Below are 24,208 nucleotides of genomic sequence, written 5' to 3' on the forward strand. Positions count from 1 at the left end.
GTACGTGGTGAATTCCACGTACTACGCAAAAATCAACGCACATGAGGCGTGCCTCACGCGTAAGCGTGATGTCTCAAAAATCCTTTGTTGCGCGTATGCGTGCTATAAGCGTATGCGTGACAGCTGCGTTGTACGTGAAATCTCCTGCATACTACGTAAAAAGTGATAGTCACGCATACGCATGACATGTGAAATGCCTCCTAAATAGTACGTGGTGGTTTTCACGTTGCACACCCTTCATATTTCCTTCCAATAAATTTTTTGTCTTTCATAGAAAGTATTCTGCCTGTTATTGTTTGTCACAAAGAACTTTTTGTTTATTGCTCTCTAGCCTCCTTTTTGTTTTGTTTCTTTCTATTTTTCTTCTAAAATTTTTTGTAATCAATGAAATTCAACTAATCAAAATAATATTCATTCCAACCTTAAATTCATTGATTATTTAAAAAAATTCTTAATAAATCAATTAAAATAAAGAAGGAAAAACAGCACAGATGCACACGCATCAAGGGTTCAAACTTCATGTACAAATTTTTTTTTATTTGTTTATTTTTACTGGTGATGTTAAGTTTGCGTGGGGGGTGAGAGTGACTATGAATGTGAATTAAATAAATAAAGGAGCGACTAACAAGTCTTGTGAAAAAAAAGTAGTTAAATTGTAATTTTGTAGGAAAAATTTTGCACGGTATAGGAGCACATATTTTTTGGAGTAATTCTTAATTTTATTATATAGCAGTTTTACAGTATAGTTTTACATGTCAAATTTATTCATAAAAGTTTTTTATTCTACTTTTTCTCTGGAACTAAATATACCCTAGATGAAAATAAGTGTTTACAAATGTTTTTAGAATCCTCATTAAATATATTTTTGAAACATATAAGAATTTCTTGTACATAAGCCTAGAAACTTGTATAGGAAGTAATCTCAAAATTCATGTTACCTCACTTTTAGTGATCTCTCTCAATTGAGTGGCTTGTTTGTTTTAATTCTCGATATAATATCTACAAAATCTTGTTCTAAGTTTCTATGAAAATGAACTAAATAACTATAACATAAGAGACCCACAACCATAAACTATTTATGAAGGTATACAAATTAATAATGTTACCTATTTACAGCTTATTACCCAGCAAGGCTGCAGAATGTGCAAGTTTCTGTATCTTTTCGTAATTGTGTTGCGCAATCGCCTCTTTGTCGGATAGAACAACGGCTGATGCTCCCCGCGAAATATATTTCTTAATAGAGTCTGCAAGCAATTAGAGATTAAGACATTCATTTTCAATTTTTATGAGAATGATCAACAACAACAACAAACTTCAAGAACTACCTATTTTGATTCCCTGAGAAGCAACCATAGAGACATGAGGAAAAGGCTTCTTGAGTGCGGCTGATATGTACTGAAATCCTCCAAGTGAAGAAATTGATAAATCTATACCGCATGGTAAATTGTCGATTATATGAAATTTTGGAAAATATAACACACTTGATGCTTGTGTTTAATTGTATTAATACAAGAACAAGAATGTACAATGAAAACTATCATATCAGCACAGATCTAGAAAAAAATTGGAGCTGGGATTACGAGATTAGTGCAGCGCTCCTATGAGCCGGAAAGCAGATGACAAAATGCAAAGCAAGAAAACCAAAAGTGTATACTCCTCCGTGCAACAAGTGTGCATACACACTCTATCTATATTATTTGAATGTTCTTCAATATGGTAAACTAAACAGAACATAAAAAAGCTAACCTTGACAATTTTAGCTCCTGCTTCACATGCAGACAGTATCTGCATTAAGAACAATAAATCAAGATCAAATGAATGCTCAAAAAGATGCACAAGGTTTGGAAATTAAGGAAGCAAGAATTCATGTTAATCGGATCTCCAAAGGCCAAATGGAGCCTTACTTCAGTTGGAGTCATTGTGCCAGGAATGTATAAAACTTCACCATTCTGAATGTAATACATAACGTCCTGGTAATCGATCGGAGCCCAAAAAAAAAAAAAGAAATAAAGAAAAAGAAAAAGAAAATGAAAGAAATAACAAAACACTGTGACCAAGCACTAGCAGTTGTTATGTGACATCTTAATATAGTAATAAGATCTGCAAATTCAAACCTTAACAATTGCTGGACTCATCAGAAATTTTACTCCAGCATTGATTTCAGCTTTTGCATCCTCAATCTTGAGAACATTCCCAACCTAGGAGCAGATATCTGTTTGATTCAGACAACTGTTGAGTAGAAATGTAATATCATGTAATGATTATCTTAAATGGGAGCCTTTTTTCTTTTCTTCAAATTGATTTTAGAGTTAACATTGAGTTTTGATGATCTATATGTAATACAAAATTACAAATCATAAGAATCTGAAATAAAACTGTTTTACAAGCTAGTAAATACGCAACAATTTCAAATGTCTCAACTTTCAATTGTTTTCCAAAATTTGCACAAGTAGGCTAATACAGTTATTATGTTAGTAATAATCCAAAGGAAAACATTTTGGCTATGAAGAATTTCACGAAGACAACGAGACGACAACAGCATATTGACTATTTGATGCTTCAACCTGCATATTGACTCAGTGGTTCAGAAAACAATCTCAAATTTCAACGAAACGAGACAATGCAATGATGTTTTCTCCATATCATAAAACTTAATGTAGGTTCATGTGAAGATATACACTCAAACAAATAATATTGATGCAGAAACTTAAAGGGTGCAAGCATACTCCAAGTGCCGTAGTCGGGTGCTCCTTGACCAGCTGGTTTAGAACCTAAAAAGACCAGAATTAGAACAAATGAATTCTAAAATACAGTTCTACAAGTAAAGTGATCAACCAGAAAAGATTAAGTAGACAACCTCAAAAGAGAAAACAAAATAAAAGCGATGAGAAACACACTACAAAGACACAAGAGTTGAGGACATTATGCTCAATATGTCCTAATTCATTTTGATCAGCTTATAAATATATCCATGCAATTGTCCCTAAAGTTCTTTTGTTTTCATTCAAAATAAATCGATAAACAAAATAAAAAGAATATGTAGAGAAAACTCACAAGTGAAATGCCACCTGCTATTGCAGCATTTGCAGCTTCATAGGCCACTTCTGCACTGTATGAAAGTGAAAAAGAAAAATTAAGGTCAAGGGTAACTGTGATTGAATACATTTATTCATAGGGTTAGTCTTTCTTAGCACACTTTTGATTAAACTCCAATACATTATCAATATTATTGACATGTGTGTTTCATTAGATAAGGTAACCATTCTACCAACTTTGGCTTCAATGGAATCGTGAACAAGCTCGCCATCATCTTTGTAATCTTGAGTTAAAGCTTATTGAAATTAAAAGGGAAAATTATATGTTTATTGGACTAAATAAAAATTATTATTATTATTATTATTAATGATACACAAGTGATTTTTTAACTTTGTTCTATTTTTTTCTAATTGCTTATTTGACTAGAGTGATATATTGTTTATTTTCAATTTCCCTTGGTTTATAGAATATGAAAATATTTCTCTTTAATTTTGAATTCCTTTGACTTACTAAAATCTATTTTCTAAGTTTTCTCTTGATAAAAGAAAGAAAGACCAATGTTATCGAAAATATTTAAACATTACTAGCTGCATAATTTAACCTTTAAATCAATATTTCTTTTTAATATATAATTTGGATACCATCTAAATTCTAATGGCAAGATTGAAACATGAGATGAGAGCATTGCACTAACTCAAATTCCAAAAGAAGTTAGCCTCAAACTCTGATTCTTTGTAGAATGTACTTTATATACATGATTCTAATCAAGATAAAGTTTTGGAAGAATTGTTTATTAATCTTCTTTCATGTCAGCATATTCGGATGGTACAATTGCAATACAAAAAAGATACATACATAATAACACATTGGAAAACTCCACCAAAATCAGGTTACATAAGTTATATGTCATATTTAAAAACAAAATGCTATTCTATAACGGTAGAAATACCAGTGGCATGTCCTCTTGATGGTGGTAAGATACTTTGCAATTTTTTAATCATTTGATCTAGATCCTTCAACTTTTTCTTTCTGACCAGCCTTCAGTAAAAAAATTTTCCATCATTGAAAATGAAGCAGTGCTCATATGTCTTCCTCTTTCTAACAATTGTTTGGAGCACTCAAAAGCTTCTTGCACCAAACCCCGGGAGCATAATCCAGTGACTAGAAGATCCAAAGCATGAGAATGAGGACAATACCCTCTCTCAACCATGAAATTCCATAAACTCAAACACAAATCAACACGAGAATTTTGGCAGAAATATTTCATTAGTGTCACAACTGTTCTTGTTTTCAAAACAAAATTCGTTTTAGTCATTGTACGGTAAAGTTCACTCACACCTTCAATCCCCTTTGTCTTCTTCAACCCTAAGAACAATGTGTGGTAAGTTACCCCATCAAGCTCAACCATCTCATCCATCAAGGAAAGCGCAGATTCAATATCTTTGACTCAAACCAATGTACTAATCAGAGCATTATAGGCACCAGTATCCACAACCAAGTTCCTAGACGGAATCTCGTTGAACAATTGCCATGCCTTTCCTTTGTTTCGAACCAATCCTGTTCCATGAATTAATGTGGTTATACTCTCGATTGTAGGGACAAAACCCCTCTGCTCCATCTCATCCAAAACCCTCAAAGCATCACCTAAACAAGCTTTCTTGCAGTAAGCATCAATCCTAATATTATAAGTCACACCATCAGGATTAAAACCCCTCTTAACCATTTCATGATAGAAGAGCTCAACAGAGGTAACATCACCTGATTCCTTGAACCCCAACAGCAAAATGTTCATGGTCTTAGTATTCGCAGAAAACCTTGGCACCATCTTCACAAACACAGATCTAGCCTCCTTCATCTGCCTCCGAGTGCAAAACGCTTTCAGAAGCACATTAAACTCATCAGTTCCAAACACCTTCCCTACAAACACATCATGCTCCATCCTCCTAAAAGCTTCAAGGGTGTCGTCAACGGATTGAAATTTGGCAATTTTGGTCAACATAATGCTCATGGACTTAAGTGTGAGGAGTGAAGGATGAGTTCTCCCAATTTCCTAGTAAGAATATGGAGGGTCTTCTCCAAGGAATCAGGACTGAGGCGAGAGTAGGAGTGGTGGAGGGTGAAGTTAAAGAACTCAAGAGCCTTGAGACCATTGCAATGTGAAGCAAAGAGGTGACCAAGGACATTTTCGATAAGCCGGGTGGTGATGGTGGAAGGAGGGAGGTGATGTAGCAGTGTGGGGCGGAGGGGTTGGTCAGGGAAAGGGTGGTCATTGATGATTCTGGTAATGGTTTCCACATCAATTTGCTTTGACTCCAAAGATGGTTTGGGTTGAGTGCACAATTTGAAAGTGGAACATGGGTATGAGCTTGTCAACTTCAATTGCTTGTAAACATGATTGAGATTGAGGTTGAGTGCAAAATTTGAGGGTGGAACATAGGTACCAAGTTGTTTTATGGGGAATTCGAGTGGCGAATTTCTTCTGGTTCACACCCTAAGTATTGTGAGCATGTTGTTGTGGCGAATTTGTAGCAAGTTTTTGCGGATTTTTATTATTGATGATAAATTTTAATGTTGAAATTTCATGTTTATTCCGGTTTGCTACAAATTCTATGACCTCATTCATACTAATACTTTAGGTCAGTTACCACAGAATTAAAGAACAGATCACCAAGGAAGAACTACATGGCAATCATGAAAATTAAAACTTCTATGGATTTCAACTAAAGACATAAATGATGAATAGCTATAACGAGTAATGTTTCTTTCAAGACTCAAATGTAATATATACAAAATAATATGGTATTTGACAGGTCCTTGTGCAAATTCAACTTGCCGCATATTCAGACAAGACATTGTTGTTTTCATGGAATCAATAAATTCTGAGGAATTAAGCTGACTAGAAAGGCCTACCAAAATGGCAATACATTTTCTGCATCTGTCACCTTCCTCAAGAAACATTTTGCCAATAGCAGCACTCCATTCATCCTCTACAATGCCTTGATTGACTGAGTGTTCAAACCATTAACAATTTCTAGATTCAGATTGCTCACTCTTCCTGGGGAACCCGTAACTTCCATCCTGTTGCAAATCCATATCATAAACTTCAGAATTAGCATCTCTGACTCTTGGCGAATCATAGCTTGAATTTCTGCTACTGTATGTTCCACCTCTTCTGTTGGCACTACCTCTTCTGTTGGCGCTAGGATTACCCCGACCCTGCCTCATACCAGAGCCAACTCGACCAGAGTAAGACCCATTAGACCCATTAACATCCCTGGACGCCAACCTCCTTCCATTCCCATTCTTCCTCATTCTGCCATCAACAGTCCCTCCATTCCTCTCAGAACTGAAAGGAGAAGAGGGATACTCTCCATCATCAGACCCACTAACATCCCTTGATGGAAACCTCCTTCCATTCCCATTCTTCCTCATTCTGCCGTCAACTCCATTCCTCTCAGAATTGAAAGGAGAAAAGGAATACTCTCCATCATCAGATCCATAATCATCATCCTTTGAAAAAGGCCTCCTTCCATTCGTATTCCTTCTCATTCTACCATCATAATTCCCACCACTTCTTCCATAACTCAAAGGAGAAGAAGAAGAACACACTTCGTTATCAAACCCATCACGGCCACCCTCTGACATAAGCCTGCTTCCATTCCTATTCTTCCTCATTTGGCTGCCAGAATTCACTCCCTTCCTCCCATAATCCAAAGGAGAAGAAGAAAACCCTTCATTGTCAACATGCTCAGACAAAAGCCTCTGTCCATTCCTCCCATTATTCTTCAATCCACCATCAACACTCACCCCATTATTCTCTGAAGAGCTCAACAAAGCTGAAGAACACTCCTGATCATCAGACTCATCAGCCAGACGGCCAGACCCTCAGATAAAAACCTTGCAGCAGAAGAAGAATCCTCTCCATCTCTATGATCACTAACCCCGCTACCCTTCCCCAGCAACTCATCAGCATCAATCCTCCTATAAGGCCTGATACTATGAACAACCCCTTTGGGGAAGAACCTTGCAGATGGCAACTCATCAGGAGTTTCAAACAACTGAGGCCCGTCCTTCTCGCTCCAGAGGTCAAACCCACCAGGTCTTTGGAACCTGTACTCAAACAAATGATAAGACTGTCCAATGAACAGTGCATTCTGTACATTCCGACATCAATAAATGAAGCAGATCCTATAACAAGTGAGTAGTACAACTTGCATATTTAACTTCATACTATCGCCACTAACTCTAGCTGACTAACTTAACACTATCAAAGGCACCGATAACATTTTTTATAAATAAACCTCAACTGATGCAGTTAACTCTAACAGCCTAACTAGCTCTATCACAGGTGCGAAGAACAATTTTTATAACTAGAACTGATGAATCTAGGTCTAGCCAATTAAATAACTTAATCCCTGGTAAACAAAATTTTATTAATTTAGCAACCGAAAGATTTTCACTTTAATGAAATGTTATTCACCTGCCTTCAGGAACCTGTAATCAATAGGGATCCCAAATGATGAAATTGTTCAACTACTTGTGTTTTTTCTGAAATCAGTTTGCATAACTAACTTGAATTATGTCACAATCATCACATTGACTTAGCATAACAAGCGATGCACAATTTGCATAACTAACTTCTAACCTGTCGGCGAGGACCTTGACCTGCTCGTCGGCCCGCACAGAGAACAAGGCGGGGGCCTGCTGGACCGGCTCCCAGGGTCTCTCGAGGTCGGAGACGGCAGCCCGGAGCTCGGCCAGCTTGCGCATCTCATAAATGTGACGCTCGCGGGAGAGGCGGGCTTTGAGGAGCTGCTTGGCCTTCTTGGCCTGCATGCGCTTCCACTGCCACTTGGAGACCCCGCCCGGGTACGTCCTCGGTCCCCCGCCCATTCGGATTATGGCGGGAAACCGAGGGCGCACGGGGGCTGGGGAGTGGGTCACTGACACTGAGAGTGACAGTGACACTGATTTGGAGAATGAGATCTGCTGTGGGATATTGGGGATTAAAAGATTCATTCTCTTTTTCGTTTTGATGAGGATGAAGGGGGAACCTGAATTGCGGTGGAAACGAGGACGGAGACAGGGGAAACCACCAGTTTTTGGTTCCCCGGCTCCAAATATCTGCTTGCCACGCCTTCCTAGTTCAGCATCCCAAATATTCCGCCTGTGATAGTTCTTGAAAAATGTTATAACAAATAAAATTTTATATTTAATAAATAGTTTATTTATTAAATATAAATATTTATAATCTTCAACTCCATTTTGACATCTTGGACCAAAAGAATCAAGAATCACACGGAGTCAAGGACAATCTCAGTCTCAAGAATCACAACAATCACTTAGCAAATTAACAAGAACAAGACCAGGATAGAAAATCCAACTACCAAATAACAAGAAAAAAGAACAATCTAAATCTCAAATTCTCAATCCAGCAAATTAAAACACAGCAACCCAACAATCTAGCAAAATAACAACTTGACAATTTAGCAAATTAACAAGACATGAATAGAAAATCCAGCAACCCAATAACAAAAACAGAAAAAACACAGTAACAACCTTAATAGAAAATCACAGAAAAAACAAACAAAAAAATTGAAGAAGAAAAATAACAAGAACATGAATCAACATAATAGAATCAATAGAATCACAGTAATAACAAGTTAGCAACAATAATTGAAGGAGAAAAATCAAGTAATAACAGCATAAAAATCCTAAAACAATTAAAACAAAAACAATACCTTAGCACAGAGGTGAGGGACGGAGAAGAAGAGGTGGACTTGGCAAAACTGGAGAAGAGGTGGCCCGGAGTGCCGCCGAACTGGAGAAGAGAAGGGCTGGAGCGCGGAACTAGAGCCGAGGAGGGTGGAGTACGGTGGAACTAGAGCCGAGGAGGGTGGAGCACGGCCGAACTGGAGCAGAGGGTGGAGCGCGGGGGAACTGGAGCAGAGGAGGGCTGGACGGAAGAACCACCCGAGACGACCTGCGACGGAGGAACAGCGGCTGTGCAGCGGACGCTGAGCTCGAGGAAGAAGCTGCGATCGGTGAGAGCGAACACAAGTAGGAAACTTGGATCACGCGGACAGGACGAAGAGGGAAGCGGTTGAGCGCGACGGACGGCGGCAGTGACCCACTCCTCGCGGCGGTGGTGGAGGGTAGATGGCTAGGGTGTTGTTTTGTGACTCCGCGACAAGGGTCAAGGAAGAAACGAAAGCAAACAGCGCCGTTTCATATAAACCGGCCAGGTCCGGTTCGGTTTGACCGGCTGGTTTCTGGTCGGTTCAGCGGTTCCCATTTTTAAAATGGCAGTTTCTCATGATGAACCGAATTGCCAAGTCTCCCAGTTTGCGGTTGGATCAGTTCGACTAGCTAGTCTGGTCCAATTTTTTAAACCATGATGTTATGCCAATGTTGTTTATATATTCTGTATTGTGGTTTAGTTTGGTTCGGTTCAATTTTAAAAATTCGAACCATAAATTAAATCGAATTACATAAATTGAACCAAAATTTAAAAAAATTCAAAATTAAATAGTTTATTTCAGCTTTTAATTTGGATCAATTTAAATTTGTGATTTTTTTTTTTTGTCGATTTGAATTTGAATACCCTGTGCCCGCTATCACCTCTTGGAAGTGCCAAATTTCTTCTAAGTACGGTGCCTAACTTTCTTTGAATTTTTCTTTGTTTGATGAGTATAATAATATTATAACAAATGTGTGATATAAAGTCAGAGTATTGTGAGAATTAAATATTGAATTCTCTGTAGACTCCCAACTTTCTAATACTCATTAGTTACTATAAATTGTATAGAAAAGTGTTTCATTATGATCATACTATATTATAATTACGATTAAATACAATAGACATTTTTTAATTTGGTTCGTGCTTTTTTTCATGATAATTTGAGATTTTTTAACTTTAAATTGAGGGTGCTATTTTATTGCTGACATAATACGTATTTTACTATTTACTGTAAGAATATTATTCAATAGTAATATTTTACATTAATTTTAGTGCGCTTCTGCTCACGCTTATAGTATTTAATATGCTAGAAATGTACTCGATTCTAATTATCCCAAACAGATATATAGAAAGGGTAATGCTACTAATAAGGTAAGTTATATGCGTGCTGTTACTTTACTTGTAAGTATAGATAAAGACTGAGAAAATAGCTGTAGGTATAAAATTATGTTAGTTTGTGTTGGATTAATTATTTAATAAAATATATTAATTTAAAAATATAAACATATGATTAAAAAAGATAATATTTTGTCAATTTTTGTTGATAATCGGTATGGACATGCCGTTTTTTTTTTCAGGTGGGCTATTGTCAGAATCTATGACTTTGAACAAAAAATTATTTTGAGTTGGGATAATAATAATAATAATAATAATAATAATAATAATAATAATAATAAATCAAGTTGGGTTGGTTTAGTGGTTAGTTCACTAGTCCGTTTAAACAAGTGTCGGGGGTTCGAATTCCGCCTTATGCATGCAGCAACCTATTGGCCAGCAGCAAATTCTTAAATGGAGCTCAGTACCGAGGCGCATTGGCGGAGCTTTGTTAGGGCAAGGGGGCCATGGCCCCCCCAAAGTTTTTGTAAAAATATTAGTAATTCTACTCTAAAGAAAATAAAATTAGTTTGTTTGATTAAATTGATATACTTTCAACTTATGTATTTAAATTTTATGTCCATCTTTATCATTCTTTCAAACTTTTTATCCTATCATATTTGACATAACAAATAGCATATATTTAAATCAACAACAAGTGACATATATTTAAATCAATGTTACAAATTAAATATCATTATAGAATTAACACTAAATTATATTTAGCTACTCATATAGTTTCATGCATTATTTTATTTTTAAAATAATAAAAATTATAATATAACTAATAATAATATTAGTTATTAATAAAAAATTATTATTTTATTTTTAAATCAACTTTACAAATTTAATGCCATTATAGTATAATACTGTTTACATTAATAAATTTTGATATTTTATTTTATTAAAAATTTAAGATTTTATTTTGTTGTATTATATTATTTAATTTATAATAAAAGTAATAATAAAAATAATTAATCTTAAAATTTTTGAGAAATAAATATTATCAAAAGTAAAATTAATTGTATATAATTTAAATAAAAAATCAATTTTTTAAAATGAAAAATTAATTTTTAGATAAAAAATTAATTTTTTAAATAAAAATAGATTTTTATATGCAAAAATTAATTTTTTTCATGTAAAAACTGATTTTTTTATAATTGATTTTCTATTTAAAATCAAATTGGCTTATTAATCTAAACAAAAAATTTATTAATCAAAATCAGAATTATTTTTTATTAATCTTAACCATATATAATCTTACATATTAATAATAAATTTAAAAATAAAATAATTATATTTATAAATTTTATTTTAATATAAATACTATTATATAATTTTTTATTAAGATTTCTGGCCATCCAAAAAAATTTTTCAAGCTCTGCCACTGTTGCAACAGATTAGTCCTTGGCCTGCCGGGTTAGGAGATACCGTGGAAAACCAAAAATAATAATAATAATAATAATAATTCACTTTCCGTTTTTAAAAGATACTAAAATAATAATATATACTAAAATATATATTTTTTTCTTTATAGCTTTTAAAAAGCTCCTTCTTTAATCTATTTTAAATTTTTTGTATTAACTAATATTAATTTTATCAATTTTTCAAAAAATATAAATTATTTTATAAAAATACTCTTTAGCAAAAAAATTTTTTTTGTCATTAAAATTTTGCTTATTAAAATACTATTCAATAAATTTTTTTTATTAATTAAATTATATTTTTATCAAAATATTTTTAAAAAATTTAATAATTAAATTATTTTTTTAAGATACCTTTCAATAATTTTCAATTATTAAATTGTGATTTAATAGAAATTACGTTTTAGGATTTATCATTTTAGATTAGTAGGATTTATAATTTGAGATTTGAAATTTAGTGTTTATGATATAGAATAATGATTAAAATAAAAAATTGAATAATAGATATTTAAAATTAACTTTTTTAAATAGTTATGTAAATAAATTTAGTTAGTTAATTATCTTTTTTTTTCATATTTTTACTTTAGAAAATACATAATAAAAAATTTCATACTTTTATCTTCTTCTTTTTTTCATACTTTTACTTTAGGAGAACAATTTAGTTTTATTAAAGATGTAATTTGCGAAAAATAGAATTAAAAAATTGGGAGGTATATATTAGACTTAGGTCGATAATAAACTATATATTTGAAAACATTATATTTTTTATTATAATATTAAATAATAAGTAAATTTATTTTAATAATATGTACATATCATAAATAAAATATTTTATTTTTTATGATTAACATTAGATATTTTTATGTTAACAATAAATAATAATAAAAATAATATGATACTGTACAAAAGATAAATAGTATATGATATATTTTTTTATATTAATAATAAAAAATAATGAATATGTTATGCTATTGTACAAATGGTAAATAAAATATTTAATTTTTCATGTTTAATATTAAAGTACTTTATGTTGGTAATAAATAATAATAAAATTAATGTAATAAAGTACACATAACAAATAAAATATAATATACTTTTTATTTTTATTATATATTTTTCATATCAATAATAAATTAAATATTATATTTTAAGAAAATTTTAATAATAAATATAATACACAACTATTATAATTACAAATTTTAATAGAGCTAAATTTTTTGATGGTGCGAATGCAGTTTATTAAATTATACAATAATTTATATTTTGGTACCATAATTGCACCAAGAGAACTAGAAATTTATCTAATGTTGCTAAGCTAATTCTTAAGACAAGGATTTTTGGGATCTTAGTGGTAGGTTTAGGGTTAGCCAATTCATCTAATATAAATTCTAATGATTAAACTTTTATTACATGATTCTAAATCGTAGATCTTAAATTTTAAAAGCTTTACACTTAGATAATTAATCCGATAATCATAAATAAAAAAATCTTAATAAGATTATTTTTCAATATCAATATATATTAATGATTATATATATTAATAGTGGTAATATTTTTTTATCTAATATTAAAATAATATATATTGATATCAAAAAATTAATAATAAAATATAAAAATAATTTTTAACAAAAATTTTAGAAAAATCACTATTTAATAATTAAAAAATTATTAAAAGATATCTTAGAAAAAAAATTCAATTATTAATTTTGTTAAAATATTTTAATAAAAATATAATTTAATTAATAAAAAATAATTTATTAAACGATATTTTGGTAAGTAAAATTTAATGACAAAAAAATAAATTTTTGTTAAAGAGTATTTTTGTAAAAGAAAATTATTTTTTCTTGAAAAATGGATAAAGTTAACATTAGTTAATACAAAAAATTTAAAATGGATTAAAGAGGAGTTTTTTAAAAGCTACAAAGGAGAAAAATGTACATTTTATAAATAAATGAGAGAAAAATGTTATTTTAACATTTCTTAAAAGAGAGGAGTAAAATTTATTATTATTATTATTATTATTATTATTATTATTATTATTATTATTATCCCAATCCAAAATAATTTTTTGTTCAAAGCCATAAATTCTTACAACAGTCCACCTGAGAAAGAAACGGCATGTCCATACCCATTATCAACAAAAATAGACAAAAATATTATCTTACTTAATCATGTGTTTATGCTTCTAAATTAATATACTTTATTAAATAATTAATCCAAGACAAACTGACACAATCTTGCACCACTGCTATTCTCTCAGTCTTTATCTATACTTACAAGTAAAATAATACCACGTGTATAACTCATTTTGTTGACACCTCATTTCAACTGATGCTGAAAAAAATTTACTTCAACACCATAGCACTGGCCTATAAACATAGCATATCATTTGCTCTTTTTTTTCTAGTTTGACTTTGGTTTTGGATCATATTTTGAAAAAATTGTTCTACTCGATCTCAAGATCAGACTGGAAAGAATATAATAAAATTAGAAGCGGACTTATATATAAAATTAAGAAATTCAAAAGGCTAAATATAACATATAGTCACGTATCTTTAATTTTCTCTTTAATAATATGTTTGTGTCTGTAAACGAGTGAGATACATGTATATATGTACATTAAAATGTGTTGTTTAATTTATTTTTAAAAGATAAATATTATTTTGACCTCTAAAATTTAGAGTTAAAATCAAAATCTTTCTTAATTTTTTTATTTAAAATTGTCCTTAACGTTAAATTTATTTTTAAAATCGTCCTTTCTTGAAAAAAAAATAACTTTTGGACAATTTTAACCTTTATAAATTGATAATTACATTAAAAAAACATCCTCTTCTTACGACATCCTCTATCATATGCCCTATCATCATCCTTCCATCATCTCCACCTTCATCAACATCATCTCCCCATTTTCATCCCTCTCTCCACACGATTCGGTTCTTCCTTTTCTTCCCTGTCATACTGTTGGCGATCTCTTCGTCCCTGTCGAACCCAATATTGGAATGAAAATGCCAAAATGAAACATATTTTTTTTTCTTTCATTCATCCTTTTATCAATCAATTAGTGAACACACAACAACCAATTTCACGCTAAAGTTCAACCAAGTTTCAAAAATGACGCATCATAATTAGCATGATTTTTCAAAAGTATGTAGTGGAAACCAAGCACATATTGCTACCTACTAAACTTCTATGGTTCATTCTCGTAAAGTTCTTGAAATGCAGCTAGGTTAAAATGACCCATAGAGCCGTCAATGGACATGGTCGCCACCTCTAAGAACTTTTTGCCATCGCTGCTGAGGTGGTCGCCGTGACAGAGACTAAAAGTCGAAATGGAGGGGACTGTTGAGTTAGAGAGGGAATTGGGGATGAGATGTGTGCAATTGGGGCTGATAGTGAAATTGGAGAGTTTTTTTCTAAGAGCAATAGTTGTTGTAGCAACAATGAATCCCAAGAACTCTAAGAACTGCTTTAACCAATGGCGCACTTTGGGGCCGAACCCAAAATTCATTAGAAAACAAAAGGATAATTTGTCTAAAATTAAAAAAATAATTATTTTAATACTAAATTTAATGTTAAGGATGATTTTGAATTAAAAAAATCCATTAAGGACAATTTGATTTTGACTTTTGATAGTATGCAGAATGCTGAAAAAGCATACACTTTTAAAATGAATAGCTTTTTATAATTATTTCACAGTGTATGTAGGTGAGAAGCGTTGGAACGAAGTGAAACTCGAAAAGTGCAGTTAGAATATTTTGGGGTTTTGTTACATGCCTGGTCAATGGATACTTTCAGGAAGTTAGGAGGTCAATGAGGTGAGGTAGTTGGGTGTGATAAAGAGACAAAATCGTGCTTCTCCTTCAATCTCGGACGTGTGCAAATTGATACATGTATAATGGATGTGATCAATGAATGAATCCATATCACAATAGGTACTAATGGTTTCGGTCTATAGGTAAAAGAGGTGGGATGAGAGACATAAGAATTGCATTGTAACTTGAAAAATAATAGTAATGGTGAGGCAGGATGCGAACAATGTAAGAATGGTGCAGCAAAAAGTTATGGAGATATGGCTATAAGGTCGACAAGGCTTAAAGATCGCTAGTTAGATCAGGCGACAGAAGTGATAATGGAGGTGCCATGGGAGGAGGTTGAAGAAGAGGGTAGAGTAGTAATTTCTAAAATAATTTTGAATGAGCGGAGTAATGATCATTCAAAACTCAATCAAAGAAAAAGGATAATGTACCACTCAGGTTATAGAGCTATTGATGGAAGAGATGAATTAGTGGGATATGTATTATGAGAAATGAAGTAGATTCTGAAAATACAATTATATGGGACTATAGTAGTAGACATAGTGGGCTAAAGAGGGATGCTATAAGGGATAATTGTGAAAAACCATGGTTGACCAATGAATGGGCTAGCAAGAAAAAAAATAATAAAATAGGGGAAATAAGCCACGAGGGCCAAAGCTCATTAGCCACAAGTTGAGTGGCGTGGATGTGGTCCTTGCTCCTGGACTGGGTCTGCTACTACTAGATTAGGTTACAATACCCTGTTGAGAGAAAGAGAGGGCTCAAAAATGGTGCACCGTTTCTAGGGAGTCAAAGCGCAGGGGTGGCATTGGCTCGACTCAGAGTGCAGGAGACTACCGTGGTGGAGGAGTCTGAGATGCCCATGATGTGGGAGGAGAATTGGGGCACCTATTGCACCACATTGAAGTCGAGTCACAGTCCATTATTACTACAAAGAATGCGGTTGCTGTTGTGACAGCCATGGATGATGGAAGCGGCGGCCAACTGTTGGTGGTGGAGGATTCCGTGATCAGAGGTGCTCATAATGAGAGGGCCAATAATGCTGAATACTTGAAGGATGGGTTTCATGAGATGATGATGAGGACGATGGGGTTGATGACGGAAATAGTGATGATGATATTGAATATAAAAACAGAGGCTGGGATAATGAAGATGTTGTTGATAGAGGTATAAGAATTGAATAAAATAGAGGTTGAAAGGGCTCAATGCATGATGGAGATGGAAAAGACACTATGGGCGAAGAAGGGTGTGACAATGATGCTAAGGCCAGTGGCAATGAGTGTTCAAGATTGGATGAGCAAAGGGTAGAAAACAAAAGGACCAGGGATTTTGCGATGGAGTCAAGAACAATGCTATACAATGAAGAAGATGACATAATAACTATTCTCCAAGCACAGACTGAAGACATTACTCAGAAAAGGAGATTGGCAAAACAGAAGGTGAAAGCAAGACAATGCCGACCCAAAAACCACAAAAGGTGTGTAAGAATAATTTAAAATAATTTTTAGTTCTTAGAATATTAGGGGGTTAAGGGGTGATGGAAAGTTAAGAATGGTGAAGAACCTTAAGAAAAAGCATAGATTGAGCATGTTAGGTTTGATTGATACTAAAAGGCAAGTAGTGACAAAATTTGATTAGCAAAAATTTGGGAGAGTGATTGTGCAGGGTGAGAATATGTAGGTTCTGATGGTGTATCTGGTGGGTTGCTGTTAATATAGGATGATATAATGTTTAAAATGAGTAATTGCTATAAAGGAGAGAGGTGGTTATCTGTTGAAAGGGTCTTATTAAAGAATAATTTTAATTGTGCCTTTCTCTTGGTATATGGTGCTCATTAGGGTTGAAAGTGAGCGAGCTAAGCCGAGCTAGACCAAGCTCAAGCTCAAGCTCGACTCACGAAAATTGAGCTTGGCTCACGGTTCGACTCATTAACAATCGAGCCTATTTCTTAAGTTCAAACTCGGCTAACCAAAAGCTCACAAGCTGGCTCAAATAATAGGAACATAATCTATGATTTTATATCAATAAATTATAACATATATATTTTAAAAAATATTTAAAAAAATCAATTTTATATATTGTGTATCTATCAATAAATTATAAATTTTCTTTATGTCTTATATCAAAATTATATATAAAAAATAAATATAAAATTAAAATAATTAAGATTCTTAATATATATATATATAATATTAAAATTATAGATTAAATGCATATAGGATATGTGTATTAATAATTATATATATATAATACTACAAAACCCTGTGGTTAAGTCATCAGCAAAAAATTGGTGACTAACTTTCGGACATCTGTGGTTAAGTCTCAATCCTAAAATTTCCAAGCTCTGTTCTTTTCTGTGGAACATGTGGGAAAGCCCCTCTGCACAAAATAGAAAAGGTAGGGTGAAAGAGGATCACCTTGCCATAATCCTCTACATGGTTTGAAAAAACCATGAGGTTAACCATCCACATTAAGAGAGTAAGAGACTGTTGTCACGAGTTCCTGAATCCAGTCTATCCATTTGTTACAAAATCCCAACTTTTGCATAATAGCCCAAACAAACTTCCACTTCACCTTGTCCTACGCCTTGCTCATATCTAATTTTAGAGCCAAATCAAAATCACCATATTTCTTATTCTTTAAGAAGTGCATAAATTCATGGGCGATCAGTACATTATCACTAATCAAGCTACCTTTTATGAAAGTGCTCTGGTTGTCACTGATTATTTTGTTCATTACAAACTGAGCTCTGTGCACCAGAATTTTAGATAAAATTTTGTAGAAAATACTGTTCAAGCTTATAGGCTGAATATCTTTCATGGTTCTAGCATTTGAAACTTTAGGAATAAGGCAAATATGGGTGTGATTAAGGGTCAGTTTGGGTAAACAATTTTTTTTTGGGTGAGAGAGGGGGATCAAGGATCCCAAAAAGAAAAATTAAAAGAACCCTCTTGGGAGGGGAACATTCGCAGCATCCAACATAAGAAGATTAACTACATCAGGAGGTGCAGCTTCAAGAACGTGAAGTCCAAAGGGGAGGTTATGCCCTTTCTTTGCGAGACTATCAGCCACAGAGTTAGCTTCACGTAAGGTATGTGACCATTTGACATTATGAATATGCCCAGCAAGGATGCCAATGTCAGCTACAAGAGGGTGCACGGGTGTCTAGCAAGGCACCCTTTCTTAATAAAATTGATGGCTGCTGAAGAGTCTGACTCAACCATTAAATTAGTAAAGTTGTTTGCTAAGGTAATTTGAAACCCACATATTATCTCCCAAAGTTTCGCATGCATAATAGAGCAATTGCCCAAGTTACAGGTGAAACCTTTAACAAATTAGCCAAGGTGATTATGGAACACTCCTCTACACACAACACTATCGACGTTAAACTTGATAATCCCCTCCACTGGGGTACTCCATTTAATAGCTTGCTCTTGATCCCTTTGGTCCTGCCGAGGACAAATAGAGGCTTTGATAACTTTGGGATCTCAACAAATCGTGCCTTTACCTGCTTTACTCCAGGCCAGAAAGTAGTGATATCTCCTTCAAAGATAAGTCTGTTCCCGAAGTACCAAATAGAAGAGACTGTAACCCCGAATAGACAAGGCCAATTCCCTTTGGCAGTAAGGTTATAGATCAGCCACTCATTCAGATTAAGATCAAAGAAGTTCTTTGGACTATCATCTCTAATGAGGGAGAGCCAGATACTAGAAGCGTACCCATAATCCCTATGAACATGTAGAACAGTTTCCTCTTGCAGAGAGCATCTTGGACAAGATTCACTTTCTGTAAGGTGGCGTCTTCTTCTTTCGACGTTAGTGAGGATGGCATGCTGCGAGACCAACCAAAAGAAAGTTTGAATGCATTTCGGACCCTTTCACTTCAATATAAGGTTCGGTAGTCTGTCTGAATTTGTTGGTTCACTACTCAATTTCTGGTAAGCTGATGTTAGCGGAAGTTAGTGAATTAAAAATTATTAAAATGTGTACGTTGCAAGTATAGTTCTTAACTCACCGGAAATCCACTTATCAATTTAGAAATATGTCACAAAAATTCAGAATTTAAAATACTGGGAGTATGAATCCCAGGTCGTCTCCCAACGAGTTGCAGAAAGGTGTGCTATTTTATTAATCAGATGTTTTTAAAAGGGTTTGAGTTGAATAACAGGAAATTAAATTGATGAAATTGAATAATGTAAATAAAAGCCTTGACTGGGAGTTGATTAGTTGGAATTCCTATCGTAGTTAGAATACTCTCAAGATTAATTGATAATTAAAAGTTATTCTATTTTGTTATCCTTTACTAGGTAAAGGAAAGTCAAACAGGTTGGAATGCCACGTCTGTTCACAAATTACAATCCACTTAATTAAAAGGGATTGATGTTAGTGACTAGAAGGCAATCCAACAGTAAACCCAATTACAATCTTTCTTTCAAGCCTTTCAACTTAATTGGTTCCCTTCAATCAACTCCCCATCAAGTTAAGGAACTACTCACTCATTGTGAATGCAAAAATCATAACATATGAGAAGAAATTAAAGGAAGACATTGTAAATAGAAATAAAAAATAATCCAATTAAAATAAGAATAATCCTTATATTGAATAAATCCTAATAATATTCCAATGGTAAAATTAACAAAACAAAGGACATGGAAGAGTAAAACCAAGTAAAGAGAACGAACTAGAGTGACGAATTCTTGGTGAGGTGATGACTCTTCTCAATATCCCAATGCAAAAGTAGTAGAGAAATAAAATCCTAAAAGTATCAATTGTGCAGAGAAAAGAAAAACCTAGAGGAGGAGTAAAACTAGATCTAAAAACTCAAAACTGTTTAGAATGAATGTTCTCCTTCGTTTCTGCATGTTCCTTGGCTCTAGTCTGCTGTTCTGGGCCGAGAACTAGGTCAAAACCGGGCCCAGAATCGTCCCCAGCGAATTCTGCAGATTATGCATATCGCGCATATCACGCGATCGCGTCGTCCACGCGGACGCGTCATTCGCGTTCTTTTCGTGCCACGCATTCGCGTTCTTTTCGTGCCACGCGTTCGCGTTGTCCACACCTCCGCGTCACTTGTGCTGTTTCTTTCCGCGCGGTCGCGTGAGCTATGCAATCGCGTCACCGCGATTTCTCCTCTGCCACGCGAACGCGTGAGCCATTCGGCCGCGTCACTTCTCGCTGGTTGTCTCCTCAATTTCTTGTGTTCCTTCCATTTTTGCTAGCTTCCCTTCCAATCTCCAACTCATCCATGCCCTATAAAGCCTGAAACACTTAACACACAGATCACGGCATCGAATGGGATAAAGGAGAACTAAAATGCATAATAAAAAGTCTCTAGGAAGCAGTTTTCAACCATGTAATAATTCCAGGAAGGAAATATAAATGCATGCTAAATTAATGAATAAGTGGGTAAAAAGATCATGATAAAACCACACAATTATACATAATATAAACCATAAATAGTGGTTTATCAACCTCCCCACACTTAAACATTAGCATGTCCTCATGCTTAATTGAAGGAGATAAAGTAGACAAGTATGAACATGTAGAAACTCATGAAATGCAATGCAATCCTATATATGTAAATAAATGCAACTATATGATTCTTGTCCACTTGATCAAAAGTAAATAAGCTCTTCGAAACAATTACAAATCAAATTCCACTAATTCTACCCTTATACAGTAAAACAGATAAAAATGCAAGAGAATGGCCTATGAAAGCAGGGAACATGAAAATTCAAGCATTGAACCCTCACTGATAATGTATGTATGCTCTAATCTCTAGTGTATAGGGTATTCACTCTATCCTTCTCTAATCATGCTTTCTAACTTTTGTTTTTCTCCTAACCAATCAACAATAGTTAATATACCAATGCAAACATCATGAGGTCTTTTCAAGGTTGTAATGGGGCCAAGGTATAGGTAGGGGTATACATATGGTTAAGTGAGCTGATAAATTGAATCTTTAATTAACCCAAGCTTCAACCTAACCTGTATATTTTTGATGTAATCTTAAAGTTCATACCTAGCTACCCAGAATTTCTTTTTTTTTTTTCAATCCATACTCATGTATCACTTTGTATTTTGATTCTATCATATGTGCATTGATCCTTGAATTCTGAATTTAACCTCGGGGTAATTTTGTCCCCTTATTTATTTATTCATTCATTTATTTATTTATTTATTTATTTATTTATTTATTTATTTTATTTTATTTATATATATAGAAAAAAAATAAACATAGCTTATCAATGCACATAAATTTGTAATTCTTATAGCTTCACATAAGTAGGTACCCAAATTTCCATTATATTATCATGACACATTCCCTTAATAATTTTTGTTCCCACAAATTCCCATACTCAACTAGCATACACAATTCTATCTTAAGCTAACCAAAGATTCAATTTGGGATATACAATTGTTTTTCCGCTTAAGGCTAGTAGTGTGGTAAAATACAGAACAAATGGGATTTTAAGGCTCAAAGTGGTTAACAAAGGTAATTAAAAAGGGTAGGCTTAATTTGGATAAGTGAGTTTAAACAAATAATAGTCTCAATCACATGCAAGCATATAAACATAATAACTATTGGACATATAGGATGAGACAAAATATAGATTACAATCATAGAGAAGTAAACACACAAGAATAAAATAATTATGGTTAAATAATGTAACCATGCATAAAGGCTCAAATCTTTCACAGGTTGTGTGTTCTTTAGCTCAAACATCATGTTCCAAATACAACTCAAGCAATTTTATCATAAAAATTTGAAAAATTAGTGAAATTTTGTTCCAAAGATAGAGTCTTAGAAGAAACTTATTGGCTTTTCAATCGAGTAGAACATGCATGCAACTATCCTAACTTATGCAAATTATTCTATTCTATAAAAGAAAGAAAATCTAACTAAAATATTCTAATTATTGGTGCTAGGGAAGAGAAATTACCTCCGAAAGTCAGGTACTGACCGACTGACGATTAGATTTTTGACGGTTTAGAATTTCACAAATGAATTCTCGTTGCAAGTATAGTCTCTAAACCAATCACTAATCCTTTCATACAAAAATTTGTTTGTCACAAGTACAAACCCCTAAAATCTATAAACCGAAGTATTTAAACCTCGGGTCGTTCTCCCTAGGATTTACAATAAAGTGTCTTGTTATTGGTTGTGAGTTATTTTGGGGTTTTTGAGATTATAGACAAGAATTATAAATGGCAAAGGAAATAAACTAACAACTAACAAAGCTCTTGGCAAGATATGAGAACTAGAAGTCCTATCCTAGTTATCTTCTTCAATTGTGATAACAAATTGTTCATTGCTACCACTTAGTTAACCCTTACTAAAGAAAGGAAAGTCAAGTGGATGAATTGACTTGAGCCACAAGTCCTAGCCAACTCCCAAGGAAAGACTAGCTTTAGTGCACTTCAAACCAATTAGCAATCTCTCCAATTATCAATCAACAAAGGAATTAGATAACTCAAGTGTCACTAATTACTCTACCTATGCCAAGAGGAACAAAATCTCTACTATATCTAGAAGAGGCATTTCAACAAACACATAGAGTGCAATAAAAGTAAACAACATAAATTGCAAGAATTAAAGAGAGATCTAACTACAAAGGCAAGAGATTAACAATGGAAAAGCAAAGAAGAACAATTATTATGAATTACCTCTTATTGAATTGAAAGAAAATGGAAGGAACAAAAGTAGATCTACAACAAAATGTAAGAACAACATAAAGGAAATTACAACAAAAGAGTAGAAGAAGATGAATCTAACAACAAAGAATTGAAATGTAGAAGTAGAAGGAAGCAAAGATTAAAACCTAGATCTAAGAACTAATCCTAATCCTAATTCTAGAGAGAAGTGAGAGCTTCTCTCTCTAGAAACTAACTCTAACTACTAAACTAAACTAATGGTAACTAACTTGTAAAGTATGAAAAGTATGAAAAGTATGAAAAGTATGTAAAGTATGTTGATTCCCCTTCAATCCTTGGCTTAAATAGCATCAGAAATGAGTTGGATTGGGCCCACAAGGCTTCTAAAATCGCTGGCCACATGTTGCTTTAAGTGAACTAGGTGGCAGCAACGGCGCGTGCGCGTACTTTGCGCGTGCGCGCCACCATACATGTAGCAACTATGGCAAATCTTGTATCGTTTCGAAGCCCCGGATGTTAGCTTTCTAACCCAACTGGAACCGCATCATTTGGACCTCTGTAGCTCAAGTTATGGTCGTTTAAGTGCAAAGAGGTCGGCTTGACAGCTTTCCGGTTCTTTCATTTCTTCATGAGTTCTCCAACTTTTTATGCTTCTTTCTTCATTCCCTTGATCCAATCTTTGCCTTCTAAATCTGAAATCACTTAGCAAACATATCAAGGCATCTAATGGAATCAAGGAGAATTAAATTTAGCTATTTTAAGACCTAAAAAGCATGTTTTCACTCTTAAGCACAATTAAAGGAGAAGTTATAAAACCATGCTATTTCATTGAATAAATGTGGGTAAAAGGTTATAAAATCCCCTAAAATCAATACAAGATAAACCGTCAAAATGAGGTTTGTCACCGACCTCCCCACACTTAAGGCTTTGCACCGTCCTCGGTGCCATCTGTCAGGAACAATGGTGGGCTGGTGGCAGTGTCTCCACAGTCGGGGCCATCATGGCACCCTGTGCTGGTGAAGGATGTGGAGTCCGGGGTGTCTGAGTCTTTGCAATCTCCTCTAAGTAGCTCCCTGAGGTGTTTGAATCTTTGGTTGTTGCGGCGCTCTCTTAACTTGGCTTTGCGTTCTTGCCGATCCAACCTTTGGATTATCTGCTGGAGCA

The 24,208-nt window shown here is 33.8% G+C and overlaps 1 protein-coding gene and 2 pseudogenes across 1 annotated transcript; all 3 read right to left on the reverse strand.

Annotated features, from left to right (window-relative positions):
- Positions 1-1,110: 1,110 nt before the first annotated feature.
- Positions 1,111-3,307, reverse strand: LOC130962755 (uncharacterized; annotated as a pseudogene).
- Positions 3,308-3,962: 655 nt separating this feature from the next.
- LOC130962756 (pentatricopeptide repeat-containing protein At3g61360-like) lies at positions 3,963-6,711 on the reverse strand (annotated as a pseudogene).
- LOC130960844 (uncharacterized) lies at positions 5,777-9,218 on the reverse strand. Its single transcript, XM_057886337.1, has 3 exons — positions 8,778-9,218; positions 7,682-8,203; positions 5,777-7,146 (listed from the first exon to the last, which is right to left on the reverse strand). The coding sequence occupies exons 2-3, from the start codon at positions 8,053-8,055 to the stop codon at positions 6,864-6,866; spliced, it is 657 nt and encodes a 218-aa protein (XP_057742320.1). The 5' UTR covers positions 8,056-8,203; positions 8,778-9,218; the 3' UTR covers positions 5,777-6,863.
- Between the last annotated feature and the right edge of the window lie 14,990 nt (positions 9,219-24,208).

This window comes from Arachis stenosperma, chromosome 2, assembly GCF_014773155.1.
Source record: "Arachis stenosperma cultivar V10309 chromosome 2, arast.V10309.gnm1.PFL2, whole genome shotgun sequence".
Classification (NCBI taxonomy): domain Eukaryota; kingdom Viridiplantae; phylum Streptophyta; class Magnoliopsida; order Fabales; family Fabaceae; genus Arachis; species Arachis stenosperma.